General features: G+C 42.0%; 1 protein-coding gene across 1 annotated transcript in view; it reads left to right on the top strand.

Annotated features, from left to right (window-relative positions):
• samd7 (sterile alpha motif domain containing 7) overlaps nt 1-16,223 on the top strand; it is a 36,202-nt gene extending 19,979 nt beyond the window's left edge. Inside the window, 5 exon segments of the mRNA XM_087993221.1 lie at nt 6,689-7,297; nt 7,299-7,367; nt 11,178-11,322; nt 14,440-14,550; nt 15,966-16,223. Coding sequence (XP_087849347.1) covers nt 6,689-7,297; nt 7,299-7,367; nt 11,178-11,322; nt 14,440-14,550; nt 15,966-16,223 — 1,192 coding nt within the window.
• Nucleotides 16,224-17,806: the final 1,583 nt, after the last annotated feature.

Below are 17,806 nucleotides of genomic sequence, written 5' to 3'. Positions count from 1 at the left end.
GGGGCACAGATAGGCGGTTTTGTGGGGGCGAGAGAGACTCACGTTTGGTATGTTGCCTCCCAGGTGCAAGGGTACGTGATGTCTCTGATCGTGTTTTCCGGGTCCTTAAGGGGAAGGGGGAGCAGCCCAAAGTCGTAGTCCACATTGGCAACAATGACATAGGTAGGAGGAGGGCTGAGGATGTTAGGCAGGCTTTCAGGGAGCTAGGTTGGAAGCTCAGAGTTAGAACAAACAGAGTTGTTGTCTCTGGTTTGTTACCCGTGCCACGTGATAGACAGTCGAGGAATAGGGAGAGAGAACAGTTAAATGCATGGCTACAGGGATGGTGCAGGAGGGAGGGATTCCAGTATTTGGATAACTGGTTCTTTCTGGGGAAGGTGGGACCTCTGTAAACAGGATGGTCTACACCTGAACCTGAGGGGCACCAGTATCCTTGGCGGGAGGTTTGCTAGTGCTCTTGGAGGGGGTTTAAACTAACTCTGCAGGGGCATGGGAACCTAGACTGTAGCTTTAGGGTGCAGGACCTGGAGTGTAGGGAGGTTAGGAACATGGCATCAATCTCAAAGGAGGGTGCCTGTAAACAGGAAAGTGGATTGAAGTGTGTATACTTCAATGCAAGAAGTATACGAAATAAGGTAGGTGAACTTGCAGCGTGGGTTGGTATCTGAGACTTCAATGTTGTGGCTATTACGGAGACATGGGTAGAACAGGGACAGGATTGGCTGTTGCAGGTTCCAGGGTTTAAATGTTTTAGTAGGGTCAGAGGTGGGGGTAAAAGAGGGGGAGGTGTGGCATTGCTTGTAAAAGATCGTATTACACCGGTGGAAAGGATGATGGATGAAGACTCGCCATCTGAGGTAGTTTGGGCTGAGGTTAGGAATAGGAAAGGTGAGGTCACCCTGTTAGGAGTTTTTTACAGGCCTCCTAATAGTCCTAGAAACGTAGAAGAAAGGATTGCGAGGATGATTCAGGAGAAGAGTGAAAGTAATAGGGTGGTTGTTATGGGGGCTTTAACTTTCCTGATATTGATTGGGAAAGCTATAGCTCTAGTTCGTTAGATGGGTCGGTGTTTGTCCAATGTGTGCAGGAGGATTTCCTGACACAATATGTAGATAGGCCAATGAGAGGTGAGGCCATACTGGATTTGGTTCTGGGTAACAAACCAGGCCAGGTGTTAGAATTATAGTTAGGTGAGCACTTTGGGGACAGTGACCACAATTCGGTGACTTTTACTCTAGTGATGGAGAGGGATAAGTGTGCACTGCAGGGCAAGAGTTATAACTGGGGGCAGGGAAATTATGATGCGGTGAGGCATGACTTAGGATGCGTGACTTGGAAAAGTAGGCTTCAAGGCAAGGGCGTAATTGATATGTGGAGCTTGTTCAAGGAGCAACTATTGAGTGTCCTTGATAAGTATGTACCCGTCAGGCAGGGAGGAAAGGGTCGTGTGAGGGAGCTGTGATTTAATAAGGAATTGGAATCCCTTGTTAAATGGAAGAAGGCGGCCTATGTAAAGATGAGGCGTGAAGGTTCAATTGGGGCGATTGAGAGTTATAAGGTAGCCAGGAAGGACCTGAAGAGAGAGCTAAGAGCAGAAAGGAGGGGACATGAAAGGTCCTTAGTTGGTAGGATTCGGGAAAACCCTAAGGTTTTCTATAGGTATGTCAGGAATAAAAGAATGACTCGGGTAAGAATAGGTCCAGTCAAGGATAGTAGTGGGAAGTTGCGTGTGGAGGCTGAAGAGATTGGAGAGACATTGAATGAATACTTTTCGTCAGTATTGACTCAGGAACAGGACATTGTTGCCGATGTGAATACTGAGTCAAAATTAAGTAGAATGAATGGCTTTGAGGTATGTAGGGAAGAGGTGTTGGAAATTCTGGAAAGGGTGAAAATAGATAAGTCCCCTGGGCCTGATGGCATTTATCCTAGGATTCTCTGGAAAGCAAGGGAGGAGATTGCAGAGCCATTGGCCTTGATTTTTATGTCCTCGTTGTCTACAGGAGTAGTGCCAGTAGACTGGAGGATAGCAAATGTGGTTCCCTTGTTCAAGAAGGGGAGTAAAGATAACCCTAGTAACTATAGGCCGGTGAGTCTCACTTCTGTTGTGGGCAAAGTCTTAGAGAGATTTGTAAGGGATAGGATTTATGAACATCTGGATAAGAAAAATGTGATCAAGGATAGTCAGCATGGTTTTGTGAAGGGCAGGTCGTGCCTCACAAACCTTATTGAATTCTTTGAGAAGGTGACTAAGGAGGTGGACGTGGGGAAAGCGGTAGATGTGGTGTATATAGATTTTAGTAAGGCATTTGATAAGGTTCCCCATGGTAGGCTACTTCAAAAAATACGGAGGTATGGCATTGAGGGTGAGTTGGAGGTTTGGATTAGGAATTGGCTGGCTGGAAGAAGACAGAGGGTAGTAGTTGATGGTAAAGGTTCATCTTGGAGTGCCGTTACTAGCGGTGTTCCACAAGGATCTGTTTTGGAACCATTGCTGTTTGTCATTTTTATAAATGACCTGGAGGAGGGGCTAGAAGGTTGGGTGAGCAAGTTTGCGGATGATACGAAAGTCGGAGGAGTTGTTGACAGTGAGGAAGGATGTGGCAGGTTACAGCGGGATATAGATAAGCTGCAGAACTGGGCAGAAAGGTGGCAAATGGAGTTCAATGTAGCTAAGTGTGAGGTGATTCACTTTGGTAAGAGTAACAAAAAGATGGGGTACTGGGCTAATGGTCGGATACTTGGTAGTGTGGATGAGCAGAGGGATCTTGGTGTCCATGTACACAGATCTTTGAAAGTTGCCACCCAGGTAAATAGTGCGGTGAAGAAGGCATATGGCGTACTGGCTTTTATTGGTCAAGGAATTGAGTTCCGGAGTCCTGAGATCATGTTGCAGTTGTATAAGACTCTGGTGCGGCCGCATCTGGAGTATTGTGTGCAGTTTTGGTCGCCATACTATAGGAAGGATGTGGAGGCACTGGAACGGGTGCAGAGGAGGTTTACCAGGATGTTGCCTGGTATGGTAGGAAGATCTTATGAGGAAAGGCTGAGGCACTTGGGGTTGTTTTCATTGGAGAAAAGAAGGTTTAGGGGTGACTTGATAGAGGTGTACAAGATGATTAGGGGTTTAGATAGGGTTGACCGTGAGAACCTTTTTCCACATATGGAATCAGCTATTATGAGGGGGCATAGCTTTAAATTAAGGGGTGGTAGGTATAGGATAGATGTTAGGGGTAGGTTCCTTACTCAGCGAGTCGTGAGTTCATGGAATGCCCTGCCAGTAGCAGTGGTGGATTCTCCCTCTTTATGGGCATTTAAGCAGGCATTGGATAGGCATATGGAGGATAGTGGGCTAGTGTAGGTTAGGTGGGCTTGGATTGGCGCAACATCGAGGGCCAAAGGGCCTGTACTGCGCTGTATTCTTCTATGTTCTATGTTCTATGAAACATTGAGATTCGTAGGGGGTTTGATAGGGTAGATGTGGAGAGGTCATTTTCCTTTGCAGCAGGATTCCAAATACATAATTGCCTATTTAACTCTTTACCACAGTAAACTGTCGAGAATGGGTCATTTGTTATATTAAAGTCTGAGATAAATTATTAATCAATAACAGTATTAAGGGTTGTGGGCAAAAAGCAAGAAGGTGGAGTTCAGGATTGTCAGATTGGTCATGATCTCAGTGAATGGGTATAATTGATGCAATGGGCCAGATGGTCTGTTTCTGCTCCCTCATCTTATGGTCTTCTGTGCTTGCCCACTGCTCCAGTTAGCTAACCAATCCTCTATCCATGCTAATATATTACCCCTACACTATGACTTCTTATTTTGATGTGTCACCTGTTCAAATGTCTTACTGACATCTGAACTCCCTTTATCCATGTTGTCTGTTACTTCCACAAAGAACTTTAATAAATCAGTCAAACACAATTTCCCTTTCACAAAACCATGTTGGGACATCCTGATTCTGCGAAGATTTTCTAAGTGTCCTGCTATAGCCTCCTTATTAAGGATTATGACATTTTCCTAAGATTGCCACTTTCAACTCTTCTGTTGTTTTGTCCAACATTCTTACACTGTCCTGTTCACTCTTCTTGCCTGTCACATTGTTCTGTCCTGCTGAAATAATTGCACAGAGGGCAGTCTCCTATCACCCTTTGTTTACTTGTGCACAGTGCTCTGGCTATGGCTATGGCTATGGCTATGGCTATGGCTATGGCTATGGCTATGGCTATGGCTATGGCTATGGCTATGGCTATGGCTATGGCTATGGCTATGGCTATGGCTATGGCTATGGCTATGGCTATGGCTATGGCTATGGCTATGGCTATGGCTATGGCTATGGCTATGGCCTGCCGACTCAGAGTCAGTCTCCTGAACTGAGGAGATTTTAAATCTCCTGTTAATATTGGTCAAACAGAGTTTTCCTGATTGTGGTTGTTAATCTGGGCCAATCAAGGACCTCATAGTTAATGAAGTCCAGCTGGTTCTAATCACTACATTCCTCCACCACCTCCCCAAGTCTAAGTATGTGGGCCTGGTCATTCTCTTCTAGCTTTTCCTGTGACATTTTTGTCCCAGATCCAGTTCCTTTGACTCGGACTCTGACACAGACTGTGTGTACCAGATTATACTCCATCTCTTGTGTCATGAGCATCTCAGGGGAGTTTCCCCCTCACCTTCCAGCACTAATGGTATGGAGGCTGCATCTGCCTTGGACTCTGAGGTTTCCTCAACACTAGATGGAAGGGGCGAACCTGTAGTTTCTTTCAGGCCTTCTGGCTGTTCTGAGGGACCAGGTATATATATTTTTTTTTATTTAACCCCCACACTACCCCCTAAGTGCGGTAGTGCTGTGCTTGCGGTTTATTTTTTTCTTTCTTTTTTAAATTTAACCCCCACACTACCACCTAAGTGCGGTAGTGCTTATTTTTTCCCCAGAACCCATGGTGTGTGTGTGCAGGTGTGAGACACAGTGAAAGACAAAGTGAGGGACCAGGTATATTTTGCCCTGCCACATTTTCATGTTAACAGCTTTCAGGTGATCTAGATGTTTATTCAGGACTGTATCCTTTCATACCCACCCATGCAGGGCCACTTCCATCGTACCAGCACAAAAATTATTCCCTTGAATTAAATTCTCTCTCTCTCCCAAAGGATGCCTGTGTCAGCATTGGCATTCCTGCTACCATTTCACACTCCGACCTTCCCCACACGTGTGGGTATATCAGGTTTATCCTGGTGTGGAGTCTACTCCCCCTCAGCAATTCTATTGTTGCATGCAGGGTGGTCCTATAATCAAGCAGGAACTGGAACAGGTTGGCATCAAGTGATGCTGTAGGCTGCTTCTTTAAGCCTGCCTTCATCATTTGGTCCATCTTTCTGCCAGACCATTGGAGAATGGATGGAATGGAGCTGTCCTTATGTGCTGAATGCCATTCAACTTCAGGAAATACTCAAATTCTCTCCTGGTAAACTATGTCCCATTGTCTGTGACCAGTACATTCAGGAGTTTCAACTCAATCTCACCTAAATGCTGGAACAGGCTTTTAATTCTGTTTAAACATATGTTGACCATTTTGTGTCTCAGCTATGGAAAGCCCTAACAACATGTAAAGTGCCTTTGGCCCCCTTTAATAATCGCACTCATGTCACCACTGAAATAACTGCACAGAGGCCAGTATCCATCATCAAGCCACCCTTTATTTACTTGTGCATAGTACACTGTCTGTAGTCAGCCTCCTAAACAGAGGAGATTCTAAATTTCCTCTTAATATTGATGAGCCAGAGCTTTCCTGATTTGCCCAAATTAACAACCCAATCAAGTGGTCAATGATGTCTACCTGGTTCCCTCCCCAAGTCCGAGTATGTAGGCCTCTAGCTGCCCTCTCACCTCTTAAGTTATCCTGTCCACCCATCTCAGGCCTTGCATGGGTTATCCACCTTTGTACCATTTCTTACCACCAGCAGTGTTTCTTGCACTGTTCTATCTGCAACCTCTCTCCCTCCCCACCTTTTGCACTGTTCTGTCACTTCTTGGCTCCCATGCTATTCTTGTTAGCAGGCTGACTATGGGATTGGGGTCTATTCTCTACGATAACACTGTGAGAATGAAAATTTTGTTCTTTAATTTTCATGATGCTTCATGGAATGCTTGGACGAATGCATAATGGAAGCAAATTAGCAGCTCATTTTACATTATATTGATTTCCTTTTCTATTTATGCTGCTGAAGACTAATTTCAAGTTGTCCTTTCTCTCCTGTTATAGCATTTTCTGTTTGTCATTTTAATACACCAGCACTCCATTACAATTCAAATTAAGATATTGAGCTTTGAACAACTGCTAATATTGTGACCAATCTTATAAAGTTAATATATTTCCCTGTCAGTAAAATATTTGAGATTTGAAGACATTTTCAAGGTGCTCCAGGTCTATAAACATTCACTGTGGACAGGACATCCATTATTGAAACTATCTAATACTCACTTCCAGTGATTTCTGTAATGGACAACCAATTGAAAATTCCAGAATTTATGCATAGACAGCATGGGAAAAACAATGTGTGTGTTTATGTCAATTTACCCCTTGTCTTTATTCTATGTAGGGAGAATCAGAAGTAGTATTTTTTTAAAACATTATCTATTATGAGGCAGGAATCTTTAATCTAAAGTGATTGAATTCAATTCTAGGCTGGAAGTGGATGCATTACTCCATCAGAAGGTGCTGGAGAACGCTCATCGAAAATGACCATTGAGAGTGGAAGTGCCTTTCCTTTGTCCTGTCATTTCAACAGATGCCAATGCATATCACAACAGATACAGGCTACCCAAAGGTCAACAAACCAGTGAAGCATTCCTCCATCAAAATGCATTGGGCAACATTCGTGTCGATAATAGCCTGTTGGTAACATCCAATCCATATCCTCTGATTAATACATTGTGCAAAGATAGGAATCGGAGAGGCATAAAAAGAGTGGCCACTCAGAAGAATGCAGATGATAATTATAGTAGATCCAAAGGCCAAATATAAGACAAGAAGCTGAACTGCACCTCAGTAACAGCAGTGGAAGGAAAGGAAATTGGATGCGAAAATGAGTCAAAGTTTTGTCTTTCAGCTAAACCAAACCAAAACAAAATGGACACAAACTTACTATGCCCTTTTGGATTAATTAGTGGTTATAAAGAGAGTAAGCAAAGATTGAGAAAACATGGCAGTAGCAATGAGAAATTATTAGAGACAGACAATGGTAATACTTCTTACACTGGAACTGAGAAGAATATGTTCAAAAGCTGTGCCACATAAGTATATATTCCCTTCATCATTGCCTCTGCCAGCAATACCTTGCTGATTTCAGATACAGGAAGAACAGTAATGAAATCAGGTAGGAGATTATTTTCCAATGCATTGAAGGTTTGTTATAACAACTGCCTTAATCTTGTTTTATGATCTACTATCTATGCTTGTTGGTTATGATGAATGGACCTGTCTGTGTACAGTACGTGCTCACGTAACACTTAAAAATAAAATATTAATTGAGTTCCAGAGAAAAATCATAGTGCATTCAAAACATTTCTTTTGTTTCTGTCCCCATAGATGTTTCCAGACTTGTTGAGTTTCTCCAGCAGTTTCTGTTTTTAATTGAAATTAATTAATTCTTAGGGCATCTCAGGAACATGAGAATCAAAACAAATATATATTAGAACTGTACACTGATTCAGCAGAGAGAGAGACTTTTTGTCCAGCATGTCTCTGCTGACCCTCTTCAAGAGCAAATTGACTATCGCCTTTTCTCTGAAGCTCTGCAAACATTCACTCTTCACTTAATAATCTAATTGTCTTTTGAAAGCCATGGCTGAATATGCCTACACCATGCCCTCATGCAGCTAATTCCAGATCCTAACCACTGTCTGTGTAAAAATATTTTCTTTGTCTCGCTTTCGGGAATTTTACCATTCACCTTAAATCAGTATCCTCTTGTTCTCAGTCCTTTCCTAATGTGAATGGTTTCTTCCTACCTACTCTGTCCGGTCCCCATATGATGTTGAACAGCTCTATCACGTTTAATATTAACCTTCCCTTTATCTAAGGAGAACAGACCAAGCTCCTCCAATCTTTCAATGTACCTGAAGTTCCTTATCCCTCCAATCATTCTTGTCAAACTTTTCTATGTTCTCTCTAATGCTTAATTAGAGTCATAGAGACGCACAGCATGGAAACAGACCCTTCGGTCCAACCCGTCCATGCCGACCAGATATCCCAACCCAATCTAGTCCAACCTGCCAGCACACGGCCCATATCCCTCCAAACCCTTCCTATTCATATACCAATCCAAATGCCTCTTAAATGTTGCAATTGTACCAGCCTCCACCACATCCTCTGGCAGCTCATTCCATACACGTAACACCCTCTGCGTGAAAAAGTTACCCCTTAGGTCTCTTTTATATCTTTCCCCTCTCACCCTAAATCTATGCCCTCTAGTTCTGGACTCCCCGACCCCAGGGAAAAGACTTTGCCTATTTATCCTATCCATGCCCCTCATAGTTTTGTAACCTCTATAAGGTCATCCCTCAGCCTCCAACACTCCAGGGAAAACAGCCCCAGCCTGTATAGCCTCTCCCCATATAGCTCAAACCTCCAACCCTGGCAACATCCTTGTGAATCTTTTCTGAACCCTTTCAAGTTTCACAACATCTTTCTGATAGGAAGGAGACCAGAATTGCATGCAATATTCCAACAGAGGCCTAACCAATGTCCTGTACAGCCGCAACGTGACCTCCCAACTCCTGTACTCAATACTCTGACCAATAAAGGAAAGCATACCAAATGCCTTCTTCACTATCCTATCTACCTGCGACTGCACTTTCATGGAGCTATGAACCTGCACTCCAAGGTCTCTTTGTTCAGCAACACTCCCTTGGACCTTACCATTAAGTGTGTAAGTCCTGCTAAGATTTGCTTTCCCAAAATGCAGCACCTTGCATTTATCTGAATTAAACTCCATCTGCCACTTCTCAGCCCATTGGCCCATCTGGTCCAGATCCTGTTGTAAACTGATGTAACCCTCCTCGCTAGGAGAAAGTGAGGACTGCAGATGCTGGAGATCAGAACTTAAAAATGTGTTCCTGAAGAAGGGCTTATGCCTGAAACATCGATTCTCCTGTTCCTTTGATGCTACCTGATTTACTGCGCTTTTCCAGCAACACATTTTTAAGCTCTAACCCTCTTCTCTGTCCACTACACCTCCAATTTTGGTGTCATCTGCAAACTTGCTAACTGTACCTCTTATGCTCGCATCCAAATCATTTATGTAAATGACCTAATGTAGAGGACCCAGGACCGATCCTTGTGGCACTCCACTGGTCACGGGCCTCCAGTCTGAAAAACAACCCTCCACCACCACCCTCTGTCTTCTACCTTTGAGCCAGTTCTGTATCCAAATGGCTAGTTCCCCCTGTATTCCATTAGATCTAACCTTGCTAATCAGTCTCCCATGGGGAACCTTGCCGGACGCCTTACTGAAGTCCATATAGATCACATCTACTGCTCTGCCCTCATCAATCTTCTTTGTTACTTCTTCAAAAAACTCAATTAAGTTTGTGAGACATGATTTCCCACGCACAAAGCCATGTTGACTATCCCTAATTAGTCCTTGCCTTTCCAAATACATATACATCCTGTCCCTCAGGATTCCCTCCAACAACTTGCCCACCACCGAGGTCAGGCTCACCGGTCTATAGTTCTCTGGTTTGTCTTTACCACCCTTCTTAAACAGTGGCACCACGTTTGCCAACCCCCAGTGTTCTGGCACCTCACCTGTGACTATTGATGATACAAATACCTCAGCAAGAGGCCCAGCAATCATTTCTCTAGCTTCCCACAGAGTTCTCGGGTACACCAGATCAGGTTGTGGGGATTTATCCACCTTTACCCATTTCAAGACATTTTGCAAGATGTCACCATTTATTTCCCTACAGTCTATATCTTCCATATCCTTTTTATTTCTAACCAAAGCAATATGGACAAGTTAAATGAGTCAAAGTGAGATGGACAGGTTAAATGAATGGGAAACATGGTGGTAGATGGCGTGCAATGAGGGAAATGTGAGGAAAGTTGAACAATCATTTAGGACTGAAATGACAAGAAATTGCTTCACTCCAAGGTTTATGAATCTTTGGCATTCTCTCACCCAGAGTGTTGTGGATGCCCATTTTGAATATTTTTAAGGCTGAGACGGACAGAATTTTGGTCCCTCGGAGAATCGAGGACATGGACAGCAAGTGAGAAAGTGGAGTTGAAACCAAAGATCAGCAAAAATCATATTAAATGATGGAACAGGTTTGATGAGCCACGTGGACAATTCCTGGTTCTATTCCTTATGTTTTATTTTTACGTACTTAAATTCTTATATCTTTGCACTCTTCCTAAAGTGATGTGCTCAGATTTGAACACAATCTTTCAGTGGAGACGAACACAAAATTCAGTAAAGGTTCATCTTAATTCCTTTACTTCTTTACTTTAGCCTTCATTCTTAAAAGCCCAAGAACCTTATTAACCTCTTCTTCAACCTACCACCTTCAAAAGTTTGTGCTCCTATATCCCCAGGTTTCTCCTCCTTTAGAAATTGTACCATTTAGTTTATATTGACATAATAAACATTGAAAGGACTGCAGATGTTGGAAATCAGAAACAAAAACAGAAATGGCTGGAACGGCTCAGCAGGTATCTGAGGAGAGAAATCAGAGTTAAGGTTTCAGGTCCAGTGACCCTTCCTCAGTGTTTAATTTCTCTCCACAGATGCTGCTAGACGTACTGAGCCTTTCCAGCAATTTCTGTTTTTGTTTTATATTGAGTTTCCTTGCTCTGTCTCCCAAAATGTATCACTTCACCCTTTTAAATGTATAATCTGTTCTAATTCAATATGTTTCTTTAAATATTAATTAAATATATAAATTCTTATTTCAACTGCTTAACAACCATGTTAATTCTTTTAAAAGGAACCGCTTAATTTCATCATTGATCAACAACTAGATTTTGGAATAGTACATCAATTTCCTCCTATAATATTATCTTACATAAATTCATTCATGACATATATCGAGAGTGGTTATAAATTCTGACAGAGGCTTTCAATTAATTACTGACACATTTCATGTCTTCTCGACCTCCAATTCCCACAAGGGCAAAATGACAACTTTCCATCTTTTCTTCAGCAGGACCCCATACTGTCGTCTTACCAGAAGAAGATGAAAACATTCAGAAGTGGACAGTGGATGATGTTTACAAGTTTGTCAGCCTCTTGCCAAGTTGCTCAGATTGTGCTCAAGTAAATGTTTTCTTTTTCAATTCCATGATGGCTTATTTTGTCGCTTTACATTATTTATTTATTGAATGCTTCAGTGGAGGCAAATATAGCAACCAGCATGGCCTCACAATCAGAAAGTGAGAGAAATAGTTAATTTGCCTGTGGCATGAGGGATAAAGGTTGGCCAGGACTTGGGGGGAATTCCATATTGTGAGTTAAGTACCAACACAGGAAATTTTAACTCCATGTAAATATCTAAAAGTGCTCTAAGTTACAGCAGATTTGGTAGAAACAGAAACTAAGTTAATATTTTATGTCAATGGCCTCTTTTTTTTTTGCTCAAATGAAAGGTAATTGATCCAGAACACTGGGCTCAATTTTACTGTGGGCCATGAAGCCACTATAGCACTGTTTTAGTCAGTTGCAGGATTCTGACTGTATTTCTCAAAGTTCCAGCTCCTTTAAAAGAAGTCTGTTTGGCCCAGAAGCTGACAACCAGGGCATGGAGAACCTGCAGTCTCAGCAGTGCCATTGTAACCAGTGGCAATTGATGGGACAGCATCTGTCATAAGAGGTCTTATGGAAGGACAAATAGGTAAGTGTGATCTGGAAGAACCAAGGTGAGGAGTGGGGGAGGAATGGATGGTCACCAAAGTCGGCTCCAGCAAGAGGATGAAAGATGGTGAATGGAGTGGGGAGGCAGCACCCTAACCATGGACACCCCACCAGATTGCCCAATCAATACTCCAACAGGATGGTCCATGCCACCACCCCAAGGTTACCTCAGCCCACTGCAGAAAACCCAGCACTATTGATAATGTCAGTGGAGAAGAAACATATCAATTGCCAATTTTAATGGCTAACTTAGCTTCTGTGCAGGAGGCACACATTCCAACTTCCCCAACCTTAGTAAAATGGAAGTGGAGTAAAGCTTTTGAGCACAGGGTCATCTGCTCTATCCGCTTTTCTTTTTATTTCATTTCTTTTTTGTTCTCTCTTACCTTTTCTTTCCTCTTCTGTTTTATTTTACTTACCTCTTGGTGAAAAACTCAGTTGTGGTGACAGCATCAGCGGTGGCAAGTGAGCCCAGCAACACAGCCTCAAGTAGGCCCAGCTGCGCAGCCTTGAGTAGACCCAGCAGTGCAGACTCGTGGGTGGCAGCTGCAGAGAGAGTTTGTATTCCTGGTGGCTTCTGCATCATCAAGGTGGTCCAAGCACTGACTCATGGTTGCTGCAGAGGCAAGTTTGGATGCCCAGTGGCATCTGTGTCTAGTGCAGATTCATAAAGGTGGCAGCAGAGGCAAGTTTGGGCCCATAATATAGCATCAGCAGCTGCTGCATCGGCAAGGTGGGCCCAAAGCAGACTCATGGCAGCAGCAGAATCGAGTTTGGGCCAGTGCCATACCTGGAGGCATCGGTGGCCTCTGCATTGGCAAGGTCCAGCGAGGACTCCGTAGCAGGGGTGTTAGTGGAGGTGAGATAACGCCAAAGAGTGACAACTTTTGTTCCTGTGACATGCAAAAGGGATCCGTGACTCACCACCAGGCCCATAACCCTTTATATTCTATGTTTTGGTTTATTTTTCTGAGTTTTAAGTTGGTACCAAAGAGTGGTGTCACTATACAACACTTTTCACTGTACTTTGTAACAAGATGCACATGACAATAAATAAATCAAATAAAAATGGAAAAGCAATTGGAAGACAACAGAACTTCCAGCACCCACCTTCCCTCACCATTTCATGGTCTCATCAGCCTCGCAACCACACTCCCCATAGGGTGAAATCCAGCTGATAATTCGACTGCTCTGTCCACAGAAAGTGCCCACCCTGCTAGCTATCCCTGTCTTTTTATGGCTTTATTACAGATACCCAATATCTGTGATACTTTGCTTCTGCCCTCAGTTTAATGTCCTTAATGATAGATCTGCCCAAGGCAGAACTCCTTACATAACAAATGCTTGGAAAGAACAAGATCTCAGTACTTGCTCCAACATGCACCATCATTCTCATTAAAATCAACAATTCAGTAGACATGGATGAATGAATGCAAGCAGCATCTGTTCTGAAACAAAGAATAAGTGGCACACATAACCAAGAGACAGTGAGGTCTGCAGATGCTGGAGATCAGAGTTCAGAGTGTGTTGCTGGAAAAGCGCAGCAGGTCAGGCAGCATCCGAGGAGCAGGAGAATCGATGTTTTGGGCTGGAGCCCTTCATCAGGCACACATAACCAGGAACAGCCTGAAGAAGCAACCACTCAGTTTATTTTTCAAAGCCACCATTAGGCAAGGACAAGCAAAATAAATCAATAAAAACCATTACTGAATCCTTCATTTAATAACCACCAGATTTTATTCTGGTGGTGCCACACCACCCACACAGTGGAGAATGCATTGACATCGATATTGATGGTCTCTCAGCCATTTAACCCAATAAGAGGCATTAATTGGCTGGAGATAGGATGTCAGCCCCGTAACTGGAAGAAATATCAACTAAGAGAGCTGCTAGCATATCTGACCCGCTCATCCCAGCAGCCCTCGATAGGATGAGAGAGAGAGTGTGTGACAGTGAGTGAGTGTGAGAGTGAATCAATGTGGAAGTGTGAGAGTATGAAAGTGATTGTGAGAGTGACTGTGATAGTGAGTGAGCTGAAAATGTGTTGCTGGAAAAGCGCAGCAGGTCAGGCAGCATCCAGGGAACAGGAGAATCGACGTTTCGGGCATAAGCCCTTCTTCAGGATAGTGAGTGATAGTGAGTGAGTCAGTCAGTCTTTGAGGCGGGGCAGAAAATAGCCCTTTGAGTGCTTAGTTGAAAGTAAAATGCTGTGGACGCTGAAGACATGAAATAAAATAAAAAGTGCTACAGCAACTTAGCAGGTCTGGCAGCATCTGTAGCGAGATAAACAGCTGATGTTTTGGGTTCAATCTTCTGAACCAAATCTACTTATCTCTATTCAGATGTTGCTGGTACTGTTGAATTTCTCTCACACTTTCTGCTTTTATTACTTAAATGCTCATTAATTAGCCAGTTATTTTGCCAATCAATGCATTTCCTTGGTTCTGACTATAGTGAATCTGGAGGGGGCATTGGTTTAGAGGCTTGGTCAATATTCATACTTTTCATTCTCCTAACCCCTAGACCTTCAAAGATCATACTATTGACGGGGTGACTCTTCTTCTTCTCACTGAAGGACATCTTCTGGATACAATGGGTCTGAAGCTGGGTCCAGCTTTGAAAATCCAATCACAGGTACATTCCAGGCTCTCAGATGGCCACAGGTCCAATATTCATCATCTCCATTAACAACTTTAAGGCAGAGGTAGATTTTTCTTGATTATCAAGTGGATGAAAAGTTATTCGGGGTATGTAGAAATATTGAGTTGAGTTTAATATCATATCAGCTATAATCTTAATGAATGGCAGAGGAGGTTTGAAAGGCTAAATGGCCTACTCTTGTGGTATGTTTGTTAGTTCATCATAAAATCAGCAATTGGCATTTCAAATGGATTTTTTTTGTGACACCAAACTAGCAAATACACTACCACCTTGTGGGAAAATTGTAAATAATCTGTTACTATTATAGAGTCATAGAGATGTACAGCATGAAAACAGACCCTTCGGTCCAACCCGTCCATGCTGACCAGATATCCCAACCCAATCTAGTCCCACCTGCCAGCACCGGTCCATATCCCTCCAAAACCTTCCTATTCATATACCCATCTAAATGCCTCTTAAATGTTGAAATTGTACTAGTGTTAGAACAGATGAATATGTATAAATTTCTGAATGGCAATGGTTCCAACCTCATCAGCTGTTTTCAAAATTCAAGAGTGAAGATAAAACTGTTAATTCACTGGGATTGAGTGTTTGTAAAGAATATTGCTGGGATAAAGGATGTTTTTGCAATTTATGATAAAATCTTTCCAAATTGTGTGGTGTATGTTTTTTTTCTTTTGTGGACTATATTTATGTTATTTGCTGTAAGTGCATCTTCTGAATGTTTTCAGTGTCTGACCACCACAATAACAAAATTGCAAAAATAAAACTTACGGTTTGTCAAACAGATTTCATTCTGGGATCTGACTTGTCAGCATTATCATCAATTGGGTTCATAACACTATCACCCTAACTTCCTTAGACTTAAAAGTTGATTTGAGGACATAATGCTAGACTGTTACAATTCTTACAAAGGTTAATAGCAGAAAAGTATTTCAATGTCTGTAGAGAATTTTAGAAGATTCTTAAACTGTGAAAACAGTGTTGAGGATTCTGCCAATTATAAGAATATGATATTTACATTTTTACTGGCCTGTTTATAGGCAAAAGCTCAACAGAAATCTGACAAAACGAAAGCAATTATAAGAATATGATATTTACATTTTTACTGGCCTGTTTATAGGCAAAAGCTCAACAGAAATCTGACAAAACGAAAGCATAAATTGCTGGAGAAACTCAGCAGGTCTGGCAGCATCTGTGGAGAGTAAGAAGAGTTAACATTTCAGATCCAGTGACCCTTCTTCAAAACAGTTCTTTGTTTTATAGAAGCAAGATAAACACTGGCTCTGACTATATGTTAAATATTTTAATTGAAAGCAAATCATTTAATTGTAAAGTTCTAAGTAATGACAAGCACTAATACTTTTTTTTATTCATTCTCATTCCAGGTGTCTCGACATGTAGGGAATGCATTGTATGTGATGAACTCTGCAGTCTCTGCACCCCTGCAAAGTGCTTTTGGTGAAACGGTCAATCAAATGTCAGATGGAATTTCACCCATAGCATCTGCTGGAGGTGATGACCTGTGGAGAAGTCCAGGTGGACGAGACCAGGAGAAGTTCAAGGCTTCGGAACAGAGTACAGTGGAAACACTAGACAAAACACCTGATGAGCAACGTCATTTACAGGGTTCTGAAACAGTCTAGGTTGAATTGTTTGAGCTAGATTCAATGTGTATATCTCTTGAGTTTTGTGATACTTTTGTCAGAAAGCAATATTAATCTTAAATTGTAAATAAGCTACTTGTACGTGTGATTCGGTGAGTAATAGCTATTGGACCCCAGAAGTTTAATGCCCTTTCATTTGAAAAATTGCAAATAATTTCACATGGTACAGAAATTGATCCAAATTAACAGATAAATATGTAACAGCTGGGGAATTTGTCGAACATATGAAGAAAATAACAAAGTTCATTCTTAACTATAATTCTCTCCTCTCATTGAATTTTTTTTCTTCTCTTATTTAATATATATTTATTCTTTCTTGTTTTTTTTATTCCCATTGTTTTCTTTGCATTGTATTTTTCCATATTTTCTCTTTTCATTCTTGTCTTTCACTTTCTTTCTGGTTTTATAACTTTCTTTTCAAATATTGGGTTCCTCCAAATAATTATATCTTTCATTATACAGTGTTTCCAAATAATCAAATCAATTTCTCCAAGTTCTTATTCTACTAATTGACACAACCCAGACAATATCAACAAATAAAAGTCCAGGAACACTGTAGAGTAAAAGAATCATCCTCATTGGCTCTAAAGCATCACAAAATTTAAAGAATCCAATTTTTTTTCCAAAAATAGTGCCTTCATTCATGACTGATAGGGAATGTATTCTAGCTTCCTTTGAGAAGTTGGTGGTGAACTGTCTTCTTGAAATACTTCTGTCCAAGAGGTGAATTTCCATAGTGCTGGCAGGGAGGAAGTTTCAGAATGTTGACATAAAGATGACAAAGGAGCTAACAATATAGGTGTAAGTCAGAGTGTCATGTTGGTTGAACAGCAATTTGCTGATGGTGGTGCCATAATGAGCCTGCTGCCCTTGTCCTTCCAGCTGTAGATGCCATAGATTTGAAAGCTGCTTTCAAAGGTCATATAGCAAGTTGCTGCTGTCCTTGATGATACAGCAACAGAGGGAGTGAATGTTCAAGGTGTGAATTAGAGGTGGACACTCTGGTATAAGGCAGATGGCCTGAAAAGGTTCTCTCAGAAGCTTTGGAAATATTTCTACTCAGTGATATATAAATGACTATCACTGGGAGGAACTGCTCTAAGCTTAGACCATAAGACTATAAGACATAGGAGTGGAAGTGAGGCCATTTTCCCCATTGAGTCCACTCCACCATTTAATCATGCTGATGGGCATTTTAACTCCACTTACCCGCACTCTCCTTGTAACCCTTAATTCCTTGCGAGGTCAAGAATTTATCATTCTCTGCCTTGAAGACATTTAATACCCCGACCTCCACTGCACTCCATGGTGCTGAATTCCACAGGTCCACCACTCTCTAGCTGAAGAAATGTCTTCTCATGTCCATTTTAAATTGACCCCCTCTAATTCTAAGGCTGTGCCCACGGGTCCTAGCCTAATGGAAACAAATTCCCAGCGTCCATCCTTACTAAGCCATGCACTATCTGTAAGCTTCTATTAGATCTCCCCTCAACCTTCTAAACTCTAATGAATACAATCCCAGGATCCTCAGCCGTTCATCATATGTTAGGCCTACCATTCCA

This window comes from Chiloscyllium plagiosum, unplaced genomic scaffold (assembly GCF_037043375.1).
Source record: "Chiloscyllium plagiosum isolate Xiang-an unplaced genomic scaffold, Cpla_swu_hap1 HiC_scaffold_13, whole genome shotgun sequence".
In the NCBI taxonomy this organism is placed as follows: domain Eukaryota; kingdom Metazoa; phylum Chordata; class Chondrichthyes; order Orectolobiformes; family Hemiscylliidae; genus Chiloscyllium; species Chiloscyllium plagiosum.
The sequence above is the reverse complement of the archived record's forward strand: the minus strand, read 5'-3'. Positions and strand labels throughout refer to the sequence as shown.